Here is a 22,406-nt window from a genome sequence, read left to right as displayed (position 1 = left end):
CCATTTTTGGCGTATAGTAAGTACTTACTAGGGGCTTCCCAGCTGGCACTAGTGGTAAAGAACCCTCCTGCCAATGCAGGAGACATAAGAGATGCAGATTCAACCCCTGGGCCAGGAAGATCCCTGGAGGAAGGCATGGCACCCCATTCCAGTGTTCTTGCCTGGAGAATCCCATGGACAGAGGAGCCTGGCGGGCTACAGTCCACGGGGTCACAAAGAGTCAGACAGGACTGAAGTGACTTAGCACAGCACACAGCACAACCACTTGCTAACTGGTAGCTATTGTTACTATGAAAGATTCCAAGTAACTTTACTGTAAAAGGAGTGGAACTGCTTTACCACCACTAAACAGGTGAACGGTGCCTTCCCCAAGAGGCCGCAAGAGACAACACCAGTGTCGTTCTAAGAGCTGTGCCCAAATGTGCCTCCGTTTGGGCCTCGAGGCATTAGAGCATTTGACAGTGTTCACAAGTGAACCATAAAGTACTGGAAAACAGTGTTTATGGAAAGACCAAGGAAAATGAAATCATTCATCCCAGAGGTGAAAGCAGTTACTTGTAAAGGATCGACCGGTTGTTTAGCACCTTCCCTGGGAGGAAGAAGCTATAGTAGCTGGAACTGCAGTCTACGAGGATTAAGTTAAACATGTAGTCAGTCTTTGGGGCAATTGCCAGATGTGTATCTTAAAAGCAGAATTGCAGGCAGACGCTTTACCGTCTGAGCCACCAAGGAAGCTAAAAGCAGAATAGATTCCCATAAATAAGAGATGGACAAAAGTTCTTACCAGGATGAAAAAATAAAGTGAGGAGGTCACTCTTCATACCTTCTGCCCCATGAATTTAGGCGTAAAATTATATCATAAAGGCCTTTGGGAACTTCCCTGGTGGTCCAGTGTCTAAGCCTCTGTGCTTCCAATGCAGGGGGCCTTGCTTCTGTCCCCGGTCTGGGAACTAGATCCTACATGCCACAGCTAAGAGTTTGCATGGTACAATAAAGATCCCACGTAAGTAAGACTGTGTGCAGCCAAGTATTTTTTTAAAAGAAAAACAAATAAGGGCTTTGCCCACAGCCAGCACAGGGAAAAACAGGTATTGATGATAGAATAATGGTTATTGGCTTCCCAGGTGGTGCTAGTGGTCAAGGACATGCCTGCCAACGCAGGAGACATAAGAGACATGGGTTCAATCCCTGGCCAGGAAGATCCCCTGGAGGAGGGCATGGCAACCCACTACAGTATTCGTGCCTAGAGAATCCTCATGGACAGAGGAGCCTGGTGGGCTACAGTCCACAGGGTTGCAAACAGTGAACATGTGACTGAACTGACTTAGCACTCAGTAGCATCCCTAAGCAGAGAAGGCAATGGCACCCCACTCCAGTACTCTTGCCTGAAAAATCCCATGGATGGAGGAGCCTGGTAGGCTGCAGTCCATGGGGTCACTAAGAGTCAGACACGACTGAGTGACTTCACTTTGACTTTTCACTTTCATGCATTGGAGAAGGAAATGGCAACCCACTCCAGTGTTCTTGCCTGGAGAATCCCAGGGACGAGGGAGCCTGGTGGGCTGCCATCTGTGGGGTCGCACAGAGTTGGACACGACTGATGTGACTTAGCAGCAGCATCCCTGAGAGCATGTATTAAGTTCCTCCTCATGTCAGCTACTGTGTTGAGCAGTGAGCAAAGTGAATTAAGCAGCCACACATTTCCCTACATAAAGGTGATTTATAATCTGAGAAGAGCCTCATAAATATTATTAGTACTGCTAACATTAATAAGATGAAGAGAAACATGTCCCCCACCTCCTCGAAACAGCATCTTAAAGGCCATTTCAGAAAGAGCAGAGTAAGTTTTCCCATCACAAACGAGCAGTGGGCAAGTGGCTTCCCGGGGAAGGGAGGCCTGGGGGAGAAGAGCAGCTGCCCATTCGGTTCAGCGCGCCCCTCGGGACGTTCCCATCTGGTGCTCAGCGGGAGAAGGCCGGCTTCCTCCACAACTACAAGACGACTTACTTAATTTGGCCTTAGGGCCCCGTCGCGGCCACTTATGACCAAGGAAAAGTAAACGTGCTGAAGGCTGCCCCCCGTGATGAGACGGTGAATCTGACATCATTTGCTGCAGCCGTTTGCACAGAGCAACACCAGTGACATTCAGACGGATGGGATCGTGTTAGGAAACGCTGGGCGTTTACTTTCCAGTTCAGTCTTTCTGAGGGTTTTACTTCAGGAGCAAAGCTGGCATGAACTGCGCCTTCCCCAGGGAGGGGTGAGGGCCAGGTCAGCTGGAACCGCAGCATGGCAGCTGTCACATGTGGGCACCAATACATCATCACACACAGTGTCCTCAAGTGCATCACCCACAGCAAAGCACAGGGCTTATTGGCACACACATAGCTGCCTCTTCAGAGAAGCAGAAAATCAAGGGTGTGTACGGACGAGCTGTGGTCTCACATTGTGCCGCCATGTGACGTCCATCCCCCACCCTCCCCGTGGCAATGAGTGGCTTTCCTGTGTGTCTCCACCGCGCCACCCAGTATGCTTTTACCTTCTTGCTCCCTGTGTTTACTTCTGTCTTCAACTGTCCTGTAATTATGTTTATTTGTCTGTCCATTCATTCATTCACTTATTCATTCAACAAATTTAAGCACTGACCGAGATCCATGCCACATGCTGATGAACAAGCCATGGTCTCTGGCCTCAAAGAACTGGCAGACTGGTCAGGGAGACAAAACAACTTAATGTATTAGAGGATAAAAACCTAAATTCAAGGGACTTCCCTGGTGATCCAGTGGTTGGGAGTCCAGGCAGGCTTCCACTGCAAGTGTTGCAGGTTCAATTCCTGGAAGAGGAACTAGGATCCTTCATGACACACAGTGAGGCCAAAAAAGAAAATTCAGTATTGCTACAATAAATGCAAAGGGAATTCAGAGAAAATAGGCCAGCATGACCAGGGAAATCAAAGAAGATCCAGAACTACATGATTTCTTGACTCCTGGAGCAAAATACTATCTTTCTATGAGAAGTATCCTTGGGTTTAGCTCAGCATTTTCTGCCACCCAAGAATGACTGCCTCTCAAAGCTTCTAGGGTTAGTGCTGTTTGGGAAGAGAATTATAGATACCATTCCTCAGACAAGATGAGTTTATTTCAACAAGACTTCAGGGAATTCCCACTTCTATACATTGTAGCCACCAACATCAAGCCTATAGTCATGCTAATGTCTGACTTCAGTTCAGTTTTGTATATTTCTAAATAGGGGTCTCTTTTGAAAGAACATCTTAGTGTAATGAAAAGTCTGTTTAACTAAAAATTGATTAGTGAAAAACAATAACTTTGAGTTCTTTCATGAAATTCACTCCTTTACCTTAAGCAAGCCTTACTTACTACTTCTGGCTTCAGTTACTTGCTCTGAAAATGGAATTAAGACTACATGCTCCAGACCCAGTTCTCTGACTTCCTAAAGTGAGAGGCAAAGGCAGCAATGCCTTCAAAATTCTGTCTGCACCTCTGATGCATCCCGATGGACCAACCAACATGTCTTTGCTCTTGGCTGAACTTTTATCAGCCCAGTGCAGTCACAGTGATGTTCTTATAATGATCAGAGGCAATGATTATCAGTCTTTGAGTAATAAAATGTCATTAAGAAAGAATGAGAATGTAAAATAATCTTATTTAAGAAATACAGTGTATTTGGTTGGCAAAAAAACACAAATGTTAACACCTTGAAGACATAGAAGGATAAAGCTGCCCCTGGTTGGGAATCCATAGATTAAGTTACTCTCCATTTTCCTCCCTCCTCAATTTGTCCTTGAAACTTTGTTGGATCTAAATACTCTCACAATGATTAAGCAGCACATACCTACAGTTAATGATACACCAACGGCTGACAGACTAACAGAAAGGACAGAGAGCACCCAGTGTAATTACAGCCCGTTTTCCTATCCACTGAAGAACTGATGCTTTCAAACTGTGATGGTGGAGAACACTGTTGAGAGTCCCTTGGACTGCAAGGAGATCAAACCAGTCCATCCTAAAGGAAATCAGTCCTGAATATTCATTGGAAAGACTGATGCTGAAGCTGAAGCTCCTATACTTTGGCCACCTGATGAGAAGAGCCAACTCGTTGGAAAAGACCGTGATGCTGGGAAAGACTGAAGGCAGGAGACGGGGACGGCAGAGGATGAGATGGTTGGATGGCATCACGGACTTAATGGACATGGGTTTGAGTAAACTCCGAGAGTTGGTGATGGACAAGGAGGCCTGGCATGCTGAAGTTGATAGGGTCACAAAGAGTTGGGTACAACTTAGCAACCGAACAGCAATTCCTATCCGAACAAAAATAAAACAAAATAAGCGTCAGAGATTCCTTCCTGCCAGGCTCCTCTCTCCAGCTCACTATTTGATATGACTTGCTTAGAGTCTGTTTGAAATATTTTGGTCCCAGAGTTTTTGGTTGTTCCATTCTCTCTGCATCTTTAATTCAAGCCATCTTTAGCAGTTCCTTGAAATTCCATTTGAAAATAAAAACAGAGGAAGTCCAGGGCTCTTTGGCTATAGACATGCCTTATGGCTTGCAGTTGAGTCTCTAGAGCTACAGAATCCTTTTTCAGCCTGAAAGACACACGTGCCTGAGGCGCCTGTCTCGTTTTCTATAATTTGTTGGAAGACTGTCTCTGTTTCTCCACTCCACGAGTCTGCTGCCCACACTAAAGCTGCACAGCAGCCTTTGGGGAGGGTGGGAAGGTCGAGAGATCAAAGCTTTCCATGAGGTTAGGACCTGAGAACAGTCGAGTCTTAGTCTCTTAGATGGAATGAGCTCCGGAAAGCTGTGAAGTATCTTCCCTTCTCTCCACTTGCTCTCCTCCCCTCCCTCTGGCCACCCCAGAAGATTGTGTTCAATTCTACATCATGGACTCAATGGACATGAGTTTGAGCAAACTCCGGGAGACGATGAAGGACAGGGAAGCCTGGTGTGCTGCAGTCCACAGGGTCGCAAAGAGTCGGACACGACTGAGCGACTGAACAACAACAACAACAACAACGTCCCGTATTTAAAAGAGGTTGAGACAGACGAGGACAAAATCTAAGGACGCATGACCAGGAAGGTTATACATTTCCAGATTACATCCCATGAAAGAATAGATGAAGGAAGCAGGGCAGTTTTTTCTGGAAGAATGAAAGCCCTGAGGGACACATCAGCACTTAAATACCTGAAGGCCTGTCCTGGAAGAAGGGGGTTCGGTTCTGCTCTGCAGAGCTGCAGCGGACAGAACTAGTGAGTGGAAATCATGAAAATAGATTCATCTTCAGTCTAACATGGGACCAAGAGACGACCCCCTGGGAGCATGAGCGTCCTGGGGCGGGGGGCAGAGATGGGGGAGGACAGGGGTGGGGCGGGGGCAGCAACAGGAAGTTCGTTGTTGTGGCTGAAAACATCCCAACAAAGAGGAGTCCCGTCAAGGGCTAGGAAGCTGCTGCTAAGATTACACTCAGCCACGTACACTGTAGTTTTTCAGGATTTGGTGTGTTCCCTTTGTGTTCTAACACCAGACTCTCCTTTTCCCAGGGAAATGAATAAGCGTCTAACAGAGGAACAAGCCAAGAAAACCTATGACCGTGCAATTAAGCTAGAACAAGAATTTGGAGAATATTTTACAGGTATGTTCATTTGCATTTGTACTATGAAAAACAGGATGAATTGTCTCTGCTTCATGGACCTCTGGGTCTGTCTCCCCATTAGGCACCAGAAGAAGATGCTCGAAACACTTTCTGTGTTTCAGTTAATTCCGTGTCATATCTTAATGCAAAAAAAATTTTTTTTCTTTTTAAATATTTCCTTGGAAACATAAATTAGGGGGGATATTTTGTCCTGGGTATCATAGGTTCTCTGTTATATGCTTTCATGAAACACTGATCAGATCCAAAAAGTGATCAAACTTTGGAATTTGCCTTACAACTGATAGGTCTTCCATAGTTCAAATGGTAGAGAATTTTCCTGCAGTGCAGGAGACCCTGGTTTGATCCCTGGGTTGGGAAGATCCTCTGAAGAAGGGAATGGCAATCCACTCCAGTATTTTTGCCAGGAGAATCCCATGGACAGAGGAGCCTGGTGGACTGCTTAGCAACTGAACCAAGTTCAGTTCAGAACTCAGGCCATGGGATCACAGAGAGTTGGACCCAACTCAGACTAACGCTACATACAGTTACAACTAATGGTTTAAAACAAGAACTTTCCTCCCGAGTTACCTTACATGAAGTTAGGTGTTTTCCTTTTTATCTCAATCAAAAGATGAGAAAGCTGGTGCCTTAGCAGTTTGCAAATATGTTGAATCAGGTAAATCTTAAGTACAATTTCCATCAGTAACAAAGATGTGAGTTATGTTTCCCCCAAAAGAACATCCAGTATGTTCAAAACAATGTACATGTTGAACAGTGCTTTATATTCAGGAATAAAATATAATAATCAGCACATTCCAAGGTTTGTTTTTGAAAATCTAAACCACGTTCAGTAACGACTTCTTTTTAGGCCCCAGTGTCATATGGATAGTATTGATGTGTTTGGGATATCTATCTACAAGATAGTTTTTGTCCAAAGGAGATAATAAAATATATTTAAATCTACTCTAAGTGAATTGGTTTTTGGGGTAATACACTGTGTGTTTCCTTCTATTTTATGTATTTTTTGCAAGTAATTGCCATAAGATATTCTCACTATGAAAAGCCCTAAATGGTAAAATCTCAACTTATTAGATTACTTGGAGAATGAATAAAGTTTCTTATTAAAGGTTTTGGGGATTGAGGAGATTAACTAAAGTTTTTTCTAAAATCCTTATTATTTCCTCTGCATCTAAAATATTCTAATTTCTGCCCATTATAAAATAAGTAATATAAGTCCAGCTTATAAGAGAATATAAGCTGGAGAATATAAGTCCAGCTTTCTTTGGTAACAGGGAGCTCTCAGTCTGAAAATTGATCAATGCCTAGCTCAGTGCCTGGCCCAGAGTCAACACCCATAAAATTTAAATAAATGAGTGATTCATCACGTAGAACTACAGAGAGACATGTGGAAAGAAGGAAGACTAATATATTTATTACTAATCTAGGGCATGCCTTAAAAGCATTTTTTAAATCATTGATGTGACCTTGCTTAAGTGAATCTCTGCTTTTTCTTATTATTGTGAAGTCTTATGAAGCCTCCTAATGAGTTTGTCACTGTTTGAGCTTCTTCTACATGATTGATGGTCATTCTTCACCAGCCAGGAAATGCTTCATGACTCCGGTGTGTTTGCTCTTGTTCCAGCTATCGTCCAAGGCGACACCCTAGAAGATATCTATAACCAATGCAAGCTTGTTATTGAAGAGCAGTCTGGGCCTTTCATCTGGATTCCCTCAAAGGAGAAGTTATAAATTAGCTACTGCACCTCCAACAATGACAGAAGAGCATTTAGAAGAACAAAATATATATAATATACTACTTGGAGGCTTTTATGTTTTTGTTGCATTTATGTTTTTGCAGTCAATGTGAATTCTTATGAATGTACAACACAAACTGTGTGAAGCCATGAAGGAAAAGGAGGGGCCAAAGGGTGGGACAGAAAAGACATCGCAGTACGCGGGGAAGGCTTTGGTTTGCTCAAAGTGCCAGGTGTAGGGACGAACCTCTGATGGGCTCCGTGCCCAAGAGATGGGCAGCCTCCTCACCCAGCAGATGTCCAGAGCTGACTTAGCTGCTGAGCTCCCCGTGTTTTTCGCTTTAAAGAAAAGTTGCCAGCACTTGAACTTCACCAACCTTCCCATTACCCACATCTATAATTGGTACACTTCAAATTTTAGGACTATGCACATCCTTTGATTTCTTTACAAGCAAAAGAAAGAATGGGGGAGGGGAAGGAAAGGCATCCCTTTGGAGACAGCATAACATTACTATCAGGGAAGGATGAGTGTGTAGTTTCTTTGCCTGGCATCTACAAAGATGAGCATTTCATAAAATTCACAAGTGTGTGGAGGACTGACCTCACTGGGAGGAGGGGATTCCACCTGGGGTTAGCTTTATGATTGTTTATTGTCTATTTTGCCGTTTATAAACTGAAAGAAGGCACTAAAGATGAGAATAATTTATACAATAAAAATATATTAAATGTATAGAAGCGAATTTCTATAGGTTAAAAAAGTTTTGTGAAATATTTTGTAAAGATTAACTGAAAGACTAAATGTACGCACTATCTGCAGATGATCCAACTCAAGAACAGAAAGTTGCACTCTCCCTTTTGTTGCCAATGATCCATTAAGAGCATATGAGTTCCTTCTAAAGCCTGACAAAGACTTCTCCCTCATTACCTCCCGAGATCCCCCTCCCACATCAGAGATCCACTCTCATGGAGCACATCCCTTAATGAGTTGCCCTCGTGGATATTTTTGGAGGACATTTGGTTAATGCATTTTTTGAAGCTGATGGCTTTCAAAGACAAATTCATACAAATGATGTAAAGGAAAGTTTTTGCTTTTTTCTTGTTAAATACCCTGGGCCTGCCATGCAAATAGCTGAATAATGTTGTTCCTAGTAACTTACATACAACTCTTAAAGGATCATTTAGTATTTTGGCTGTCATGAATAATTAGGACTCTTGTCTGTTTTATAAGTAAACTGAGGGCTTTTGTAAGAGCCAGAGAAGGTGCAGAGCCGTGGAGAGATCTGTCCTAAGATGCAATATTTCTTTGAGGAAGAGAGAGAGAAGGGGAGGATCTGACAGGAGTGGGTGAGGGGTGCAGACTTTTGTTTCTGTGTACAGGACAAAGAGATAGAACCACCAGGAAAGACCATTAATGACTTCGAGCTCAACCAATTGAACTGCTTTTCTTGGGGGCTGCACCTGGACCAAGTTTATTTTTTAGCAATTATAACTATGATGATTTAAAAAAAAAGAAACTTCCCGAAGCCTATCTCCCACTTTAGAGCTGATGGTGACATCAGCGTTGCTTGCACCCCAGGTGTTTAGAGAGAGAGACTTTCCAGGGATCTCTGTAACTACTCAACTCTGGGTCATTTGCATGCCCAGACTAAGCCCTGTCGCCTTATTTCTGGGGTACATCCAGACCTGGCAGGATTCTGCCACACTGTGCAGCAAACCAGCATGCCGGCTGGGATGGGAGAGCGAGAGGCTGAGCCCTCAGCAGTGATGGGGCTTCTTCACAGGAAGAACACCAGAGCTCAGAATGCGGGTCTCTTTCCAAAAACAAGCATTTTTCATTTGACACTAAAACACCACAGTCTGCCTGGCTGCAGTCAGCAAAACAGACACAAGAGATGCAAAATCATGCATCTACCTATAGTCTGGAGGCTGCCTTTACCAATGGAAGGGCTAGCAATCCATTTTCCCTCTGATGAAAGTTAAATTTCCCAAGACTTCTTTAGAGTGTTCAAAATGTCAAAAACGTAGCCATGTCTGCAATTCGCCAGTTTCAGGTCAAGGCCTACTTTCATCCATCTCTGCTCCCAGAAGTTTCCGCCACCAGAATGCCATTCCTGATCCCAGCTCTACTTTTAGGCCACCATGATAACTTCTTTGGTTTCTCAACTGAGCATGCAACCATTTATTTAGAGGACTGTCATTAATGAATAGATGTTTCCGCGGGTCGTGTGATGTGCTTTTCCATTTAATATTAAGTATTGCTGTGGCTGAGTACAATCAAATTGAACCACCAACCCTTGGTTTTGTAGTAATATAATTATTTTCCTAGTGTAGATGCTTCCAGATAAGAAATGGCATTTGCACTGATTTTTTTATGTAGATTTATATAAATATATATAGACATATATATTTGCTTGAAGAATCACCAAGCCAATTGGTGAGAGGGTCTTTTCCTGTAGAATTTACACCTCCATTTGTTGTGTTGTCTTGCGCTTCCCAATGTTGAGGTCTCCACGGCTCCAACACACGGGTGTATTTTGCCGCAGACCCGATGACTTAAGATGGAAATGGCGCGAAAGCTACCCAGATTACAACTGGTGCAAATGCACGCGGAGCCTGGGGCCAGACTGGTGCTAACACCGCAAACTTTGTCGAGAGCTCTCTCCAATCTGAAAGCTTGCTGGGGGCGCAATGTCACCTTCACACGCTGGGCCCTTTCGAAAAAGTGCCAGATCGTGTCACTGGTGCTATTTTTCATGCTCTGGTACAATGTGTAGCACCACGGGGGTCTCAGCTTTACCAAAATCAAAAATCCCACTCGTCAGCTAATTGCAGGGGCATTTGTTTCCGGCTCTCCTCCCACGGGATCTGTGGGCCATTTCTTTGCAGGCCTTTCCTCCCAGCCCTACGCTCTTGGGTTGGCTCTGTTGGGTGCGCCCATCTTTACGGAGCTGCACTCAGGTGCCTGTGAGCTGTCTTGAATCCCACTGCCAGCCCTTCAGGACTCCGAGCCAGGGGAAAAGCTCCCCACTCCTATGGCTCTGGCCTCTGTTCTTTTCCTCTCATTCTTTCCCTTTGCTCTTCCCGTCCTGGTTCTAGCTCGTTCCATCTCTTTCATGTACCTCTCCCTTCATCCTTCCTATCTCCTCCGAGTCATTGGCTGTCTCCCTCATCCCTTCCTTACTCCCTGCCCTCTGTTCCCTCATCTCTTTGTCCCTCTCTCCCACCATCTCAGACACTCCCTTACCTCTTCCTCTGTCTCCACCGTTTCTGTACTTTCTCTTCTTACGTCTCTGGCCACCTCCTCTCCCATAACCCGCTCCTTAATTTTTCTGTCCTTTAAGGGCTCCTGGCTGATTCAGACAGCAAGTCCACACGCTGGACTCATGACACAGATTCTTTGGGTCACCATTTTCACCCAGGCAGCCCAGAAAGCTAAGCTGAGCATGAATGAGGTCCCGGCTGGAGCCAGCTCCAGCAGGCCTCCCTGAGCCAGCCTGCACCGCTGCCCCGGCAGTGACGATGCACGTGCCCTGGGCCCTGCCGGCACCTGGGTCCCTTTCTGCCTGAAGCCTGGTCCACAGGGAGCCCACTCCCAGCACCACCCCATGGTTCCAAGGACACTTCCTTTCGCTAAAGGCAGACTCCAGCCCCAACAGTTGTTCTGACAGCAAACCTCTTTCTTCTCGTGGAAGCCATGCCATCACCTTGGTTTGGAGAGAGAGAGAGTTTTTTTCCCCCATTCATAAGCTTTCTTTTTCCTCTTTTCATCTGAAGCTCCCTCTGCTTTTCAGCTGGTGATTGCTCTGGTGAGATTGAATGGACTTGCTGGTGAAATTACATCTCTTTTTTTTCCTGTCTTGGTCCTGCCTAAATTCCTACAAAAATATTTAAGTCAGAGACTCAGGCTAGTTCCTAAGTTTATCATAGTAATTTGTCACTCCTACAGGAACAAAAGGGGACATTTCCCTTAGAGCATGTGGAGTCTCTCCTGTGACAATTGATTTGAAAGAGGACTCCCTCCAGAATTCTGTGGATATACATTTTACTTCTGTGTATGTATGGCATATGTGGTTTGTATATCATGTATACACTTACCACATTGGGTACGCGTGACTGTGGATGGAAACCTACACACACACTTTAGTCTGTAAATATCCTTCCTCACTGAAAACTGTGCTTTGGAAATCATTTTTTGTACAGCTGTGCAGTTTCTTGTAGCAGCTGAGGACAAGCTTAAGACAGGTTGAATGGTTTAGACAAAGATCATCTAAAAGACAGAAGACAGAATCTCCCTAGCAACTCATGAGGCCAGACAACCAAATGGCAAGGCTGACTCCCCATGAGATGGCGAACTTTTCTCCTTTTTGAATCTGTGTTTCCTAAACGTGTCTTAACTTCCGAGTGCACCAGGCTGTATGCGTGAGATCCTTTCAGTATGCCAAGTTTTGTAACAGTTTTCTCTGACTGGATGCTTCTCCATTGTGCAGGATGGGAGGGGAGGGGGAAGACTCCTTGCCTGGGCTGGAGTTTACAGAGACACTGCACAGCTTACACGCCTGTTAAGTGTAAATATTCGACACTTCCATTCCATTTGTGTAAAAAATAAAGCACACACGATTATAAAATCAAGATGTATATTTCATACTCACTGCGTCTTTGCATATTTATTGCGTTGCCAGTTGCCAGCGGCGGCCCCGTTGTAAAAAAATGCTTGATAGAGTGTTTATAAACATGTCATGGTTTTATTATAAGATATAAATATTAAAACATTTTATACTTTACAGCAAATTATTTTCTCTCAAAGCATAATTTGTCTTCTTTCACAAAGGATAGAATCATTGATTTCTATTTTTATCAGACTTGTCTGATTTTAGAGATAAAGTGTAGTTAGACTACATTTGCTCTGAAAAATATTGGCACTGCCAGAGGAGCTGAAAGTGGTGCTCCGAAGTATTTTTGAATATTTGATTACCATCTTGCTTGCTTTTAATCAGGATTTTGCCAAGGGTGAACAATAGTATTAAATGATAGGGTTTTGTTTTTTTTTTAAGACCCTCATGTCTACATGAAAAAACTTAATTCTCCAGTTTCAAAACTGTGAGATTCCAGAAGATACTAAGAATAGGGAAAAACAGTTTTTTCTTATCTGATCCTACTGATGCAAAGAAAGGCATAAGTTGGAAAAGAGGTGTCATTTTCCATGCATACTGAGGTCAAAACACATACCAGCTCCAAAGAGCTTAGCACACAAAAGCGTCAGGTTTGAAAACCTGAATCTGCTGGATAATTCTTCCCTCCAGATTAAATATATTCCTTTACATAAAGGCATTTGGACAGTGCAGGTCTCTTAGTTGGGGAACCAAAACAAATTTCTCCCATGAAAGGGTGAAATTTCACCCTCCAAGTGATCGCTCTGAGTACGTTTTGCTTCATGATACACTATCACGTAGTTGGATCAGCCACTGGGGAAGCCAGACTTGTTGGTCATCCCATCCTGGCTGCACTGTGAGCCTGCAGGAGTCTCTGCCGGCTGCCCTGTCTCTGTCCACGATGCTTGGTGGCAGTGAGCTGAGCCCATCCAAGGCTGCAGAAGAGGACACTGGCTGAGGCTGCAAGCCCAGTGCAGACTTCACACTCCCACAGTTATTCCATTTTTAACACCTGCAGTCTCATCAGGTTTAATAATGGTAATACGACACAAAAGCCAGATTCACTCAATAATGGGTGTCTTTATTGGGGAGCGTGGCGAGGGAAGATTGAAGAGCTTTTGACTTTTGGGGTCCTGTTTCATTTCTTCGTAAATATTTTTAAGACATGATCATTCTGGAAGTCTCTAAAGTTAGACGTGGACTGCACATCTTTGCACCTAAGACAACCTAGCTCTGCATCCATGGACTTTGTAGATACTCTGAGACTAAACATTTTTGACAGAATTTTAAAGCCTCGGTGGGGCACAAAGGTAAGGAACATTTGCAGAGGGGCCACCAGCTCTCTCAGCACAAAGCAGACACAGAGACTTTGAAGCTGTCAGGGGACGATGTCGTCTATGGGCCAGGACTGCTGGGTCTCATAACACTAGGTGTGGTCCTCTGTGACTAACCTTTCCCTTAGGGACTCAGAAGGCACTACTGCTCCCATGAAACTGAACCTTCTCCGCCTTCTAATGTTACAGCTATTGTCAAGTCCAGAACTTGTCCCTAATGCCCCTTAGCACAGCTGGGACAAAGCTGGAATACGTAGGCAAACTTTGCTGAAGACTGTATATAACAAAAGGGAAATAACAGATGAGCTGATTTATGGGATAGGCTTAGTGCCCAGCACCTGGCCACCTGCCAAGTGACACAGGGCCATCTTCCCCACCTCCCGGGGGTCCTTTAGACAGAGCTGGACCTGAGGCCAACACGTGCACTCTTGCAGCACACTTGAGAGACATAGAATCCACGCCTGAGCCTGACTCAGCACTGCTTTCCCCCAACGTCAGCTACAGTAAAAACTCCTGCTGCCTCCATCCCTTTTGCTCCCATGTGCCAGAATACAAATGGGCTTGAGTCACGGTGGTTAACTTTGATTCCTCTTTAATTGTAAGATTGCCTTAGATGCAGATTCCGATGCAGCAGGTATGGGGAGGAGCTGAGTGCCCACATTTCTAACTGGTTCCCAAGCGATGCTGACACTGGAGTCGTGCATTGTCGGGAGCCAAGTTAGGCAGTACTGACAAAACGGAGGCACGGCCCCAGACCCCTCTCCTCATTCCGCAGGCACGGTCCCGGGATGGAGGAGTTAGGCCTTGTAATTCTGACTTGTCTTTTCCTCTCCTCGGCTGAGTTGACTGATAAAGAATATTATGGTGCTTATTGTTCTTGAGAGGAGCAAGAGAAGGCACAAAGCCTTCTGCAGCTGTGCGCAGAGAATAATTCATAAAGTTAATCATTGACATTTGTTTAAGGACTTTTACAAAAGAGTGTTCCAGGATGAGCACAGAGGCCACAGCTTGAGGCCATGGAATGGATTGCTATCTGAAGCCTATTTGTGAGGAAAATGTTTATGGCAAAGGAGTTGACTGAATTTAGGGCTTAAAAATAATTAAAATAGTTAGAAGTTAAAGATTTAAGGAATTTTGTAAAGTTAGCATATTTTACTATAGCTTATAGAAGTTAGGAATTTTAGGGACACTATAGCTAGAAGCCTTTTTAAGAGATAGTGAGCTCAGGATGTTAGGGGCAAACAGGATTTAGGAAGATAAGTAGTAAACTGAGGAATGTAGCATGAGCTACAATGTAATCACAAGTTAACTATAGGACACATTAGAAGAGGTAGATAATAGATGATAAGGCTGATTCTGAGAGAATCACTGAAACAGGAACTCTGTTTGAAGAACAACAATGATTTATGGAGATAAATCTGGCAGAGGGGGAACTGAAAATGTCAAACCTCTGACCTAATGTTTTTGTAAAAGTATAAAAGAGAATCTTAAACTTAAAATAAAGAGGCAGTCCAAAAAACTGAGAGGCTGTCTCATTCGACAATACCCTCCATCTCTTTAGGTTGAATCCCTGGCTGCTGGGGCTGGACTCCGGCAGTGCATGCGTGCGTGCTAAGTCACTTCAGTCATGTCCAGCTCTTTGCGACCCTATGAACTGTAGCCCGCCAGGCACCTCTGTCCCTGGTGTTTCCCAGGCAAGAATACTGGAATGGGTTGCCATGCCCTCCTTCAGGGGATCTTCCTGAACCAGGGATCTGAACCCACATCTCTTACATCTCCTGCTTTGGCAGATGGGTTCTTTACCACTCGCTCCACTTGGGAAGCCTGATGGTGGAATCACTAGGCTCTAATCCAGTCTGATTTTTCACACAGCTACTGACCACCCACCAGTGGGTCATTAGCCAGCATTTCTTTTTTATGAAATAGAAACTAGAGTGCCTCATGCATAGTGAGGATGAATATCATTTCATGTTGTGTGAGGTACAGAATGCATTTCTTACTGCCTGTTATAGTCACAGTCAGAAACAGTGCCCTGACCTGCACTCAGCCAGCTCCCAGAGACTCCTCTCCTCCTGAAGATGGGGGTCGGAGAACTCCAAACTATTAAGTCCTTCTCTCTGCCGCCTCTCAGCTTCTACTCACTAGTCCTAGTTGCAGAGTCACACAAACCAAAGCATAGACCCTCTTCACCCAACTGAGACAGCGAGTGAAGTTAACAGCATCCACCTAAACCTACTAAATAAAGGCCACTAAGGCCCTAAATCCGGCTGACTCGGGGAGATCCCCTGGAGGAGGAAATGGCAACCTGCTCTGGTATACTTGCTTGGGAAATCCCACGGACAGAAGAGCCTAGCAGGCTACAGTCCATGAGGTCACAAAGAGTCAGACACAACTGAGTGAGCACACACGCAGTAGTGGTGTGGTATTAGAGCTCCTTGAAAAGAACAGATGATTTCTATTCAACAAAAATATAAAGCTAACAAGCTGGGACTTACCTGGTGGTCCAGTGGCTAAAAATCCAACAGCCAATGCAGGGGATATGGGTTCTATCCCACACGATCCTGGATGTGATCTGGGTCTGGGAAGATCCCACTTGCCTAGGGGCAACGAAGCCCGTGAGTCACAACTACTGAGCCAGAGCTCCAGAGTCCTCAAGCTGCCACCAGTGAGCCCACGCACCACAGCTACTGAAACCCCAAGCACTCTAGAGCCTGTGCACGGCAACAAGGATCCAGCGTGACCAAAAATAAATAAATTCATTCATTAAAAAAAAAACAAAAAACTAACAAGTTGAGAGGTTGAACCTGATGGGGTTCAGGGCACACTGCCCCAAGATGCACCACTCTGCACACAGATTATTTCCAGCTGATAATAAGCAAGGCCTAGAAGACTCAAGAAGAACCTTTGAACTTTCCCCTAACTGCCTAAAAGATATTTAAGTTAGATAATTTAAGAGAGGCCTGTTCCAGGAAGAAGCTATCACCATAAATAACTCATGAAGTAGGTGTGATAGAGAGGAATCCAGCAAGGGCTTTTGATCAAAGTCCTCTCTGTGGTCACTGTCTCTAGATGACCTAACAAACATGTATTTACCAAACACTAACTCTTCCCATCTTGCTGTGAATTACCTTATTTCCCTTCAAAGTCCCAGACCCCTACATCCTTCCCCTTAGTCCAAAATGACATATATGCCTCATCTTGCCTTACTTGCAGGATAAGAGCAGATTCAAACAGCTACTAATCAGAGAAATAGGGAATGCAGAAACCAATAAAAAACCAACCAATGCAGAAACCAACCCATAAACCACAGTGCAGTGATTAAAGATAGATAACAATATCTTGAGCTTTTCTGCAAAAACAAAGACCCTCAACCAGGTGGAAGATGGTAACTTCAGGCTGAACACAAGATTCCTAGACCCCCACCCTGCTACCTCACCACCAACCAATCAGAAGAAAGTCACTCACCCTGCAGCCCACACCCCACATTTTGCTTATAAAAATTCCCTGAAAACCTTCGGAGGGTTTGGCTCCTTCTTTGAGCAGGAACCATGCATTCTCCTGAAAACTTTCTTGGCTCCAGACGCCCGCATTTCAATTTGTTTGGCCTCACTCTGCAGCGCTGAATCTCTCTTACGATGTTTCAGGAGGGAGCACCCCTTCCAGGGCTCAAAAGTGGGCTCCTGTCTAACACTCAGAAGTGAATTGTCCAAGGAGACATGAATTGTCCAAGGAGACATGTGTGCTGACAAGGCAACAGACTTTATCAGGAAGGGGCGCCCGGGTGGAGAGCAGGAGGGTCAGGGAACCTGGGAGGACTGCTCTGCCACGTGAACTCGCAGTCTTGGGGTTTATGGTGATGGGGTTCGTTCCTAGCTTTTCTCCAGTCAGTCATTCTGATTCAGGGTCCTTCCTGGTGGCACATACATGGCATGCGCATTGCTCAGCCAAGATGGATTCTAGAGAGAAGGACTCTGGGAAGTTGGTAAGACATATGGACTGGTGTCTACTTTCTCCTTTTGATCTTTCCTGAATTCCTCCAGATAGTAGAAGCTTGTTAGGTTCATGTTGTTAACCAGGACCTCCTGTTGTAAGATAACTCATGCAAGTGGTTACTATCTGGCCTGGGCAGGGCGGGCAGTTTCAGTTAGTGGTTCCCCTAACAATGATGTTCAGTTCAGTTCAGTCGCTCAGTCAGATGTGGCCAAGTATTAATATCACCCTGTATTATCAGCAAATCCTACTGATAGAATTTTGAGAGCCTGTTTTCACATTGGTCCTCATACCCTGCGAAAGAGATAAGGTCATTTGCCTCCCCATCTTAGAGGCGAATAGATCAGGACTGTAGGAAGCAGAGACTCCCCCCAAGGTCGCATGGCCGGTGGCAGGGGGGGATCACAAGCTCAGGCCTCCCTCGTTCAGCGTCCTTTGCTGCTCCAGCAGACAGGCTCCGTGAATGTTAACTAAGGATCTGCTTTGGAGCAGTGATTACCAAGAAGGGCCAGAAGGCTGGCCTGATGGACAAGCAGACAAGCCATCTGCCTCTACCTGGGTCACCTGCCCCTGTTAGGAATGAGTCACTGTCAAAAGGCAAAGATATTTCAGGAAAGGACTTCTCAACAAGCAAGAATGCAGGAATTCGCTTCCCAAAGGACATGACCACAATGGAGGACCAAGAGCAAGGAAAGGAAGGCTTTTAAAAGTAGATGGACTATTCTCAAAGTGGAGCTACAAAGTGCTGGATTCAGCCCTGAGTGGCAAAGGGGAGGAGGAGAGAGAGAGAATTCAGGTGTATCATCCACCATCTGACGGATAAACAGCCTTGGAGAATTAAAGGCACATCAGGGTTAACATGGGCTTCCCCAGTGCCTCAGTGGTAAAGACTCTACCTGTAATGCAGGAGACCCAGGTTCGATCCCTAGGTTGGGAAGATCCCCTGGAGGAGGGCTTGGCAACTCACTCCAGTACTCTTGCCTAGAGAATCGCCATGGGCAAAGGAGCCTGGCGGGCTGCAGTCCGTGGGGTCGAACACAACTGAGACAACTAAGCTGCAGCCCCAGCAAGGTTATCACATGAGAAAGACAAAAAAAATATTCCAGTTCATCAGGAATATTTTTTTCACTCTGCCACATGTTGCAATGCCACTTTTAAATATACTCTTTATTTTAGACTAGTTTTAGATTTACAGGAAAACTATCCTCTAGCCAATTCCCCCTATGAACTACTATGCAGTCAGGCCACTCAAGACTGTGGTTCCCCTGCATTCTGCATCACCTGCTCCACCAATGCCTGTTTCACCTGTACCCTATGCACCAGACTGACCTTCTTACCTGCTTACCCTTGCTTCAGCTGGCGGTGGTTCTTACCAAAGGTGTGGTGAGGGGCGTGCCCGTCTGCTAGTTTCCCTGGTAACTAATGAGCCCACCTATAAACTGGCAACCTCCCCTCCCCAACCCCCAGGAGTGAAGCCCAAGGCCAGGTCCTGCCCGCTGGCTGCTGCACACAGTAGGGTGTCACTCCAGGACCTTCCCCCAGACTGGTAAGCACCCCACACTTTAACTCCTGATGTCCCTGAGGCCTACTCTGCACTCTCCTCCGTCTTAAAGGTGGGTGCAGCTCAGAACTACTTGTCACAGTTCATGAACCCATATTGATAAGTTACTAACTAGATAACGCTTCATTCAAATTGCCCTCATCTTTACCTGAATTCCATCCGGGACACTCTGTTAACATTTCATTAACTCTGTGACAGTTTCTCAGCCTTTCCTTGGCTTAGATGACCTTGGCAGTTTGGAGAAATACTGATCAGGTATTTTCTAGAATGCCCCTCACTTGGGATTTGTCTGATGTTTTCTCCTGATTCGACTGGGATTTTGAGTTTTTGGAAGGATGTTTATAGAGCTAAAGTGCCATTCTCATCACACCTTATCAAGGGTGCATGACTTAATCACTGATGTTGATGTTGATCATGTCCACCTGGCTGAGGTAGGCTTTTTTTAGTTTTTCCATTGTGAAGTTACTTTTATCCCCCTTGTTCTTTGGAAGGAAGTCATTGGGCACAGCCTGCTCTTAATTAGAAGGTCATTGGACTGCAAGGAGATCCAACCAGTCCATTCTAAAGGAGATCAGTCCTGGGTGTTTTTTGGAAGGAATGATGCTAAAGCTGAAACTCCAGTACTTTGGCCACCTCATGTGAAGAGTTGACTCATTGGAAAAGACTGTGATGCTGGGAGGGATTTGGGGCAGGAGGAAGAGGGGACGACAGAGGATGAGATGGCTGGATGGCATCACCAACTCGATGGATGTGAGTTTGAGTGAACTCCAGGAGTTGGTGATGGACAGGGAGGCCTGGCGTGCTGCAATTCATGGGGTCGCAAAGAGTCGGACATGACTGCGAGACTGAACTGAACTGAACTGATGCTTCAAGTCCTGAAGGGCAAAGTAGCACAGGAGATTTGTCTATTCCTCTCTCACTTATTTGCTCAATAATTTGTTTTGTATCAGCAAGGACTTGTGTATATTCTATATTATCAATTATAATCCAATATTAGTTTGTCTTGTTACTCAGATTGTTTCAATTTTGGCCATTTGAGCTCTTCATTTGGTTCCTGTGTTCCTTTGACATACCCACAAGTGTTGTGGATTTTTTTCTTTTTTTAAGCACTTCCTTACATTTTGCCTCTACGAGAAGTTCAGGCTTATTTTGTAGATTTCCTGACTGAATCCTAGAATGAACTGTTTCTCCAAGTCACCCTGATTCCTTCAGTGGAGAATGGTATTAGAAACTGAGATCTGGGGACTTCCCTGGTGGCGCGATGGTTAGGAATCCGCCTGCCACTGCAGGGGCCGCGGGAAGACCCCACGTGCCGCCCAGCAGCTCAACCTGTGCACCGCTGCTGAGCGCATGCTCGGAAACGGAAGAAGCCCCGCTCTCCACAACTAGAGGAAGCCTGAGGGCAGTGACGAAGACCCAGCAGAGCCAAAAATAAATAAAAACCTTAAAAAAAAAAAAAAAAAAACTGAGAACTGGCCTGGAGGTGTTGCTGGCTCCTGGTAAGTTCCCGAGAGTGGCTGTGGGTGAAACAATAAGGGAGCTGGTGGAGCTCTCGCTCTTGCTGGCGATTTTCAGGCCTAACCTGGTGATCCTGGCAAGAAAGCCTTTGGAAGCTGAAGGTGAGAGAAGCACGGAGCACTGGGTGAGAGGAAGCCTCAGGGGGTCTTGGTGGCGTCTCCAGGGTCTGCCGAAGACCCCAGGCTGCTGCATGCGCCCTGGAAAGGGGAGGAAGCGCTTTGAGGTGTAGTACCGGTTTTGTAGGTGTTTAAAAAGTGGAGACATTACTTTGCCAACAAAGGTCCGTCTAGTCAAAGCTGTGGTTTTTCCAGTGGTCATGTATGGATGTGAGAGTTGGACTGTGAAGAAAGCTGAGCGCTGAAGAATTGATGCTTTTGAACTGTGGTGTTGGAGAAGACTCTTGAGAGTCCCTTGGACTGCAAGGAGATCCAACCAGTCCATCCTAAAGGAAATCAGTCCTGAATATTCATTGGAAGGACTGATGCTAAAGCTGAAACTCCAGTTCTTTGGCCACCTGAGGGGAAGAACTGACTCATTTGAAAAGACCCTGATGCTGGGAGGGATTGGGGGCAGGAGGAGAAGGGGACGACAGAGGATGAGATGGTTGGATGGCATCACCGACTCGATGGACATGAGTTTGAGTAAACTCTGGGAGTTGGAGATGGACAGGGAGGCCTGGCCTGCTGCAGTCCAAGGGGTTGCAAAGAGTGACTGAACTGACTGACCGGCTTTGTGTCTGAGGCAGCATTGGGTGTGGGGTGGGGAGGGAGATGGGAGGAGCGGGTACATGGGGCAGGGGTCCGAGAGAAGGTCCCTCTGTTGGACCTCGAGTTTGGACCTAGACTGAGAGGTGCTCATAGCCTCCAGGGAGTGTTGTTACCAAATAACGTTCATGCATCTGGATGAAAAGAGAAGCCAAACAAACCAAAATGTCAGAGTTTGAAGCTGAGAAAGTTTAGTCACAGGACGGAGCAAGGAGAACTGGTGGCTCCCACTCAAAAACCCCAAACTCCCCGATGGTTTGGGGGGAAAGTTTTTATAGGAAAAATCTGGGGTGAGGATTACAAGGATGTGTGAGTTTCCTCTGCCTGTTGGCGATTCTCACCTGGCCCCTTCCTGGTCTTCATCCCACATGAACTGATTCTGAATATGGGGAGGAGGTGGGGAAGGGAGAAAGGTCTGGATTTCTGATTTTAGTAATTCAGTGGTCACCTGTGGCTTCGTGTGTGCATGCTAAGTCGCTTCAGTCGTGTCCAACTCTTTGAGACCCTGTAGACTGTTGCCCACCAGGCTCCTCTGTCCATGGGATTCTCCAGGTAAGAATACTCGAGTGGGTTGCCATTTCCTTCACCAGGGGATCTTCCTGACCCAGGGATTGAACCTGCAACTCCTGCATTGAAGGAGATTCTTCATCATTGGACCCACCAGGGAAGCCCAATGCGAGTACACATTTGCTCTTGAGTTTATAAATATGCATCTACTGAGTGGAAAAAAAAGAAACTGAAATTAAGGATTAGATGCTTTTATGGCTACTGAGGTACCATTCCCCAGGCTGCCTGAGCAAGGGCACAAATACATATACGCTAACTTGTATTATATGCACACCAAAAGAAATGCAAAAAAGCAAAATGGCTGTCTGAGGCGGCCTTACAAATAGCTGTGAAAAGATATAAGCATCTGAATGCAGAGTTCCAAAGAATAGCAAGGGGACATAAGAAAGCCTTCCTCAGCGATCAATGCAAAGAAAGAGAGGAAAACAACAGAATGGGAAAGACTAGAGATCTCTTCAAGAAAATTAGAGATACCAAGGGAACATTTCATGCAAAGATGGGTTCGATAAAGGACAGAAATGGTATGGACCTAATAGAAGCAGAACATATCAAGAAGAGGTGGCAAGAATACACAGAAGAACTGTACAAAAAAGAGCTTCATGACCCAGATAATCACGA

The 22,406-nt window shown here is 45.4% G+C and overlaps 2 protein-coding genes across 13 annotated transcripts in view; both read left to right on the top strand.

The window, feature by feature from the left end:
- The window catches only part of DLG2 (discs large MAGUK scaffold protein 2), a 1,420,652-nt gene extending 1,408,336 nt beyond the window's left edge, over positions 1 to 12,316 (top strand). For 4 of the 12 annotated variants that reach the window (XM_055581486.1, XM_055581487.1, XM_055581488.1 and 1 more), the window contains 2 exons: positions 5,560 to 5,651; positions 7,294 to 12,316. In XM_055581486.1, the coding sequence (XP_055437461.1) occupies positions 5,560 to 5,651; positions 7,294 to 7,400 (199 nt within the window). In that variant the 3' untranslated portion in view covers positions 7,401 to 12,316. The remainder of the gene's footprint in view (positions 1 to 5,559; positions 5,652 to 7,293) is intronic. The other 8 variants (XM_055581495.1, XM_055581490.1, XM_055581492.1 and 5 more) reach the window with 5 other exon arrangements.
- Positions 12,317 to 18,905: 6,589 nt separating this feature from the next.
- CCDC90B (coiled-coil domain containing 90B) overlaps positions 18,906 to 22,406 on the top strand; it is a 149,646-nt gene continuing 146,145 nt past the window's right edge. The window contains exon 1 of the mRNA XM_055581479.1: positions 18,906 to 18,924. The gene's annotated coding sequence lies outside the window, so the exon portion shown is untranslated. The remainder of the gene's footprint in view (positions 18,925 to 22,406) is intronic.

Source organism: Bubalus kerabau, chromosome 5, assembly GCF_029407905.1.
Source record: "Bubalus kerabau isolate K-KA32 ecotype Philippines breed swamp buffalo chromosome 5, PCC_UOA_SB_1v2, whole genome shotgun sequence".
NCBI lineage: Eukaryota > Metazoa > Chordata > Mammalia > Artiodactyla > Bovidae > Bubalus > Bubalus kerabau.
This window is presented reverse-complemented; position numbering and strand designations above follow the sequence as displayed.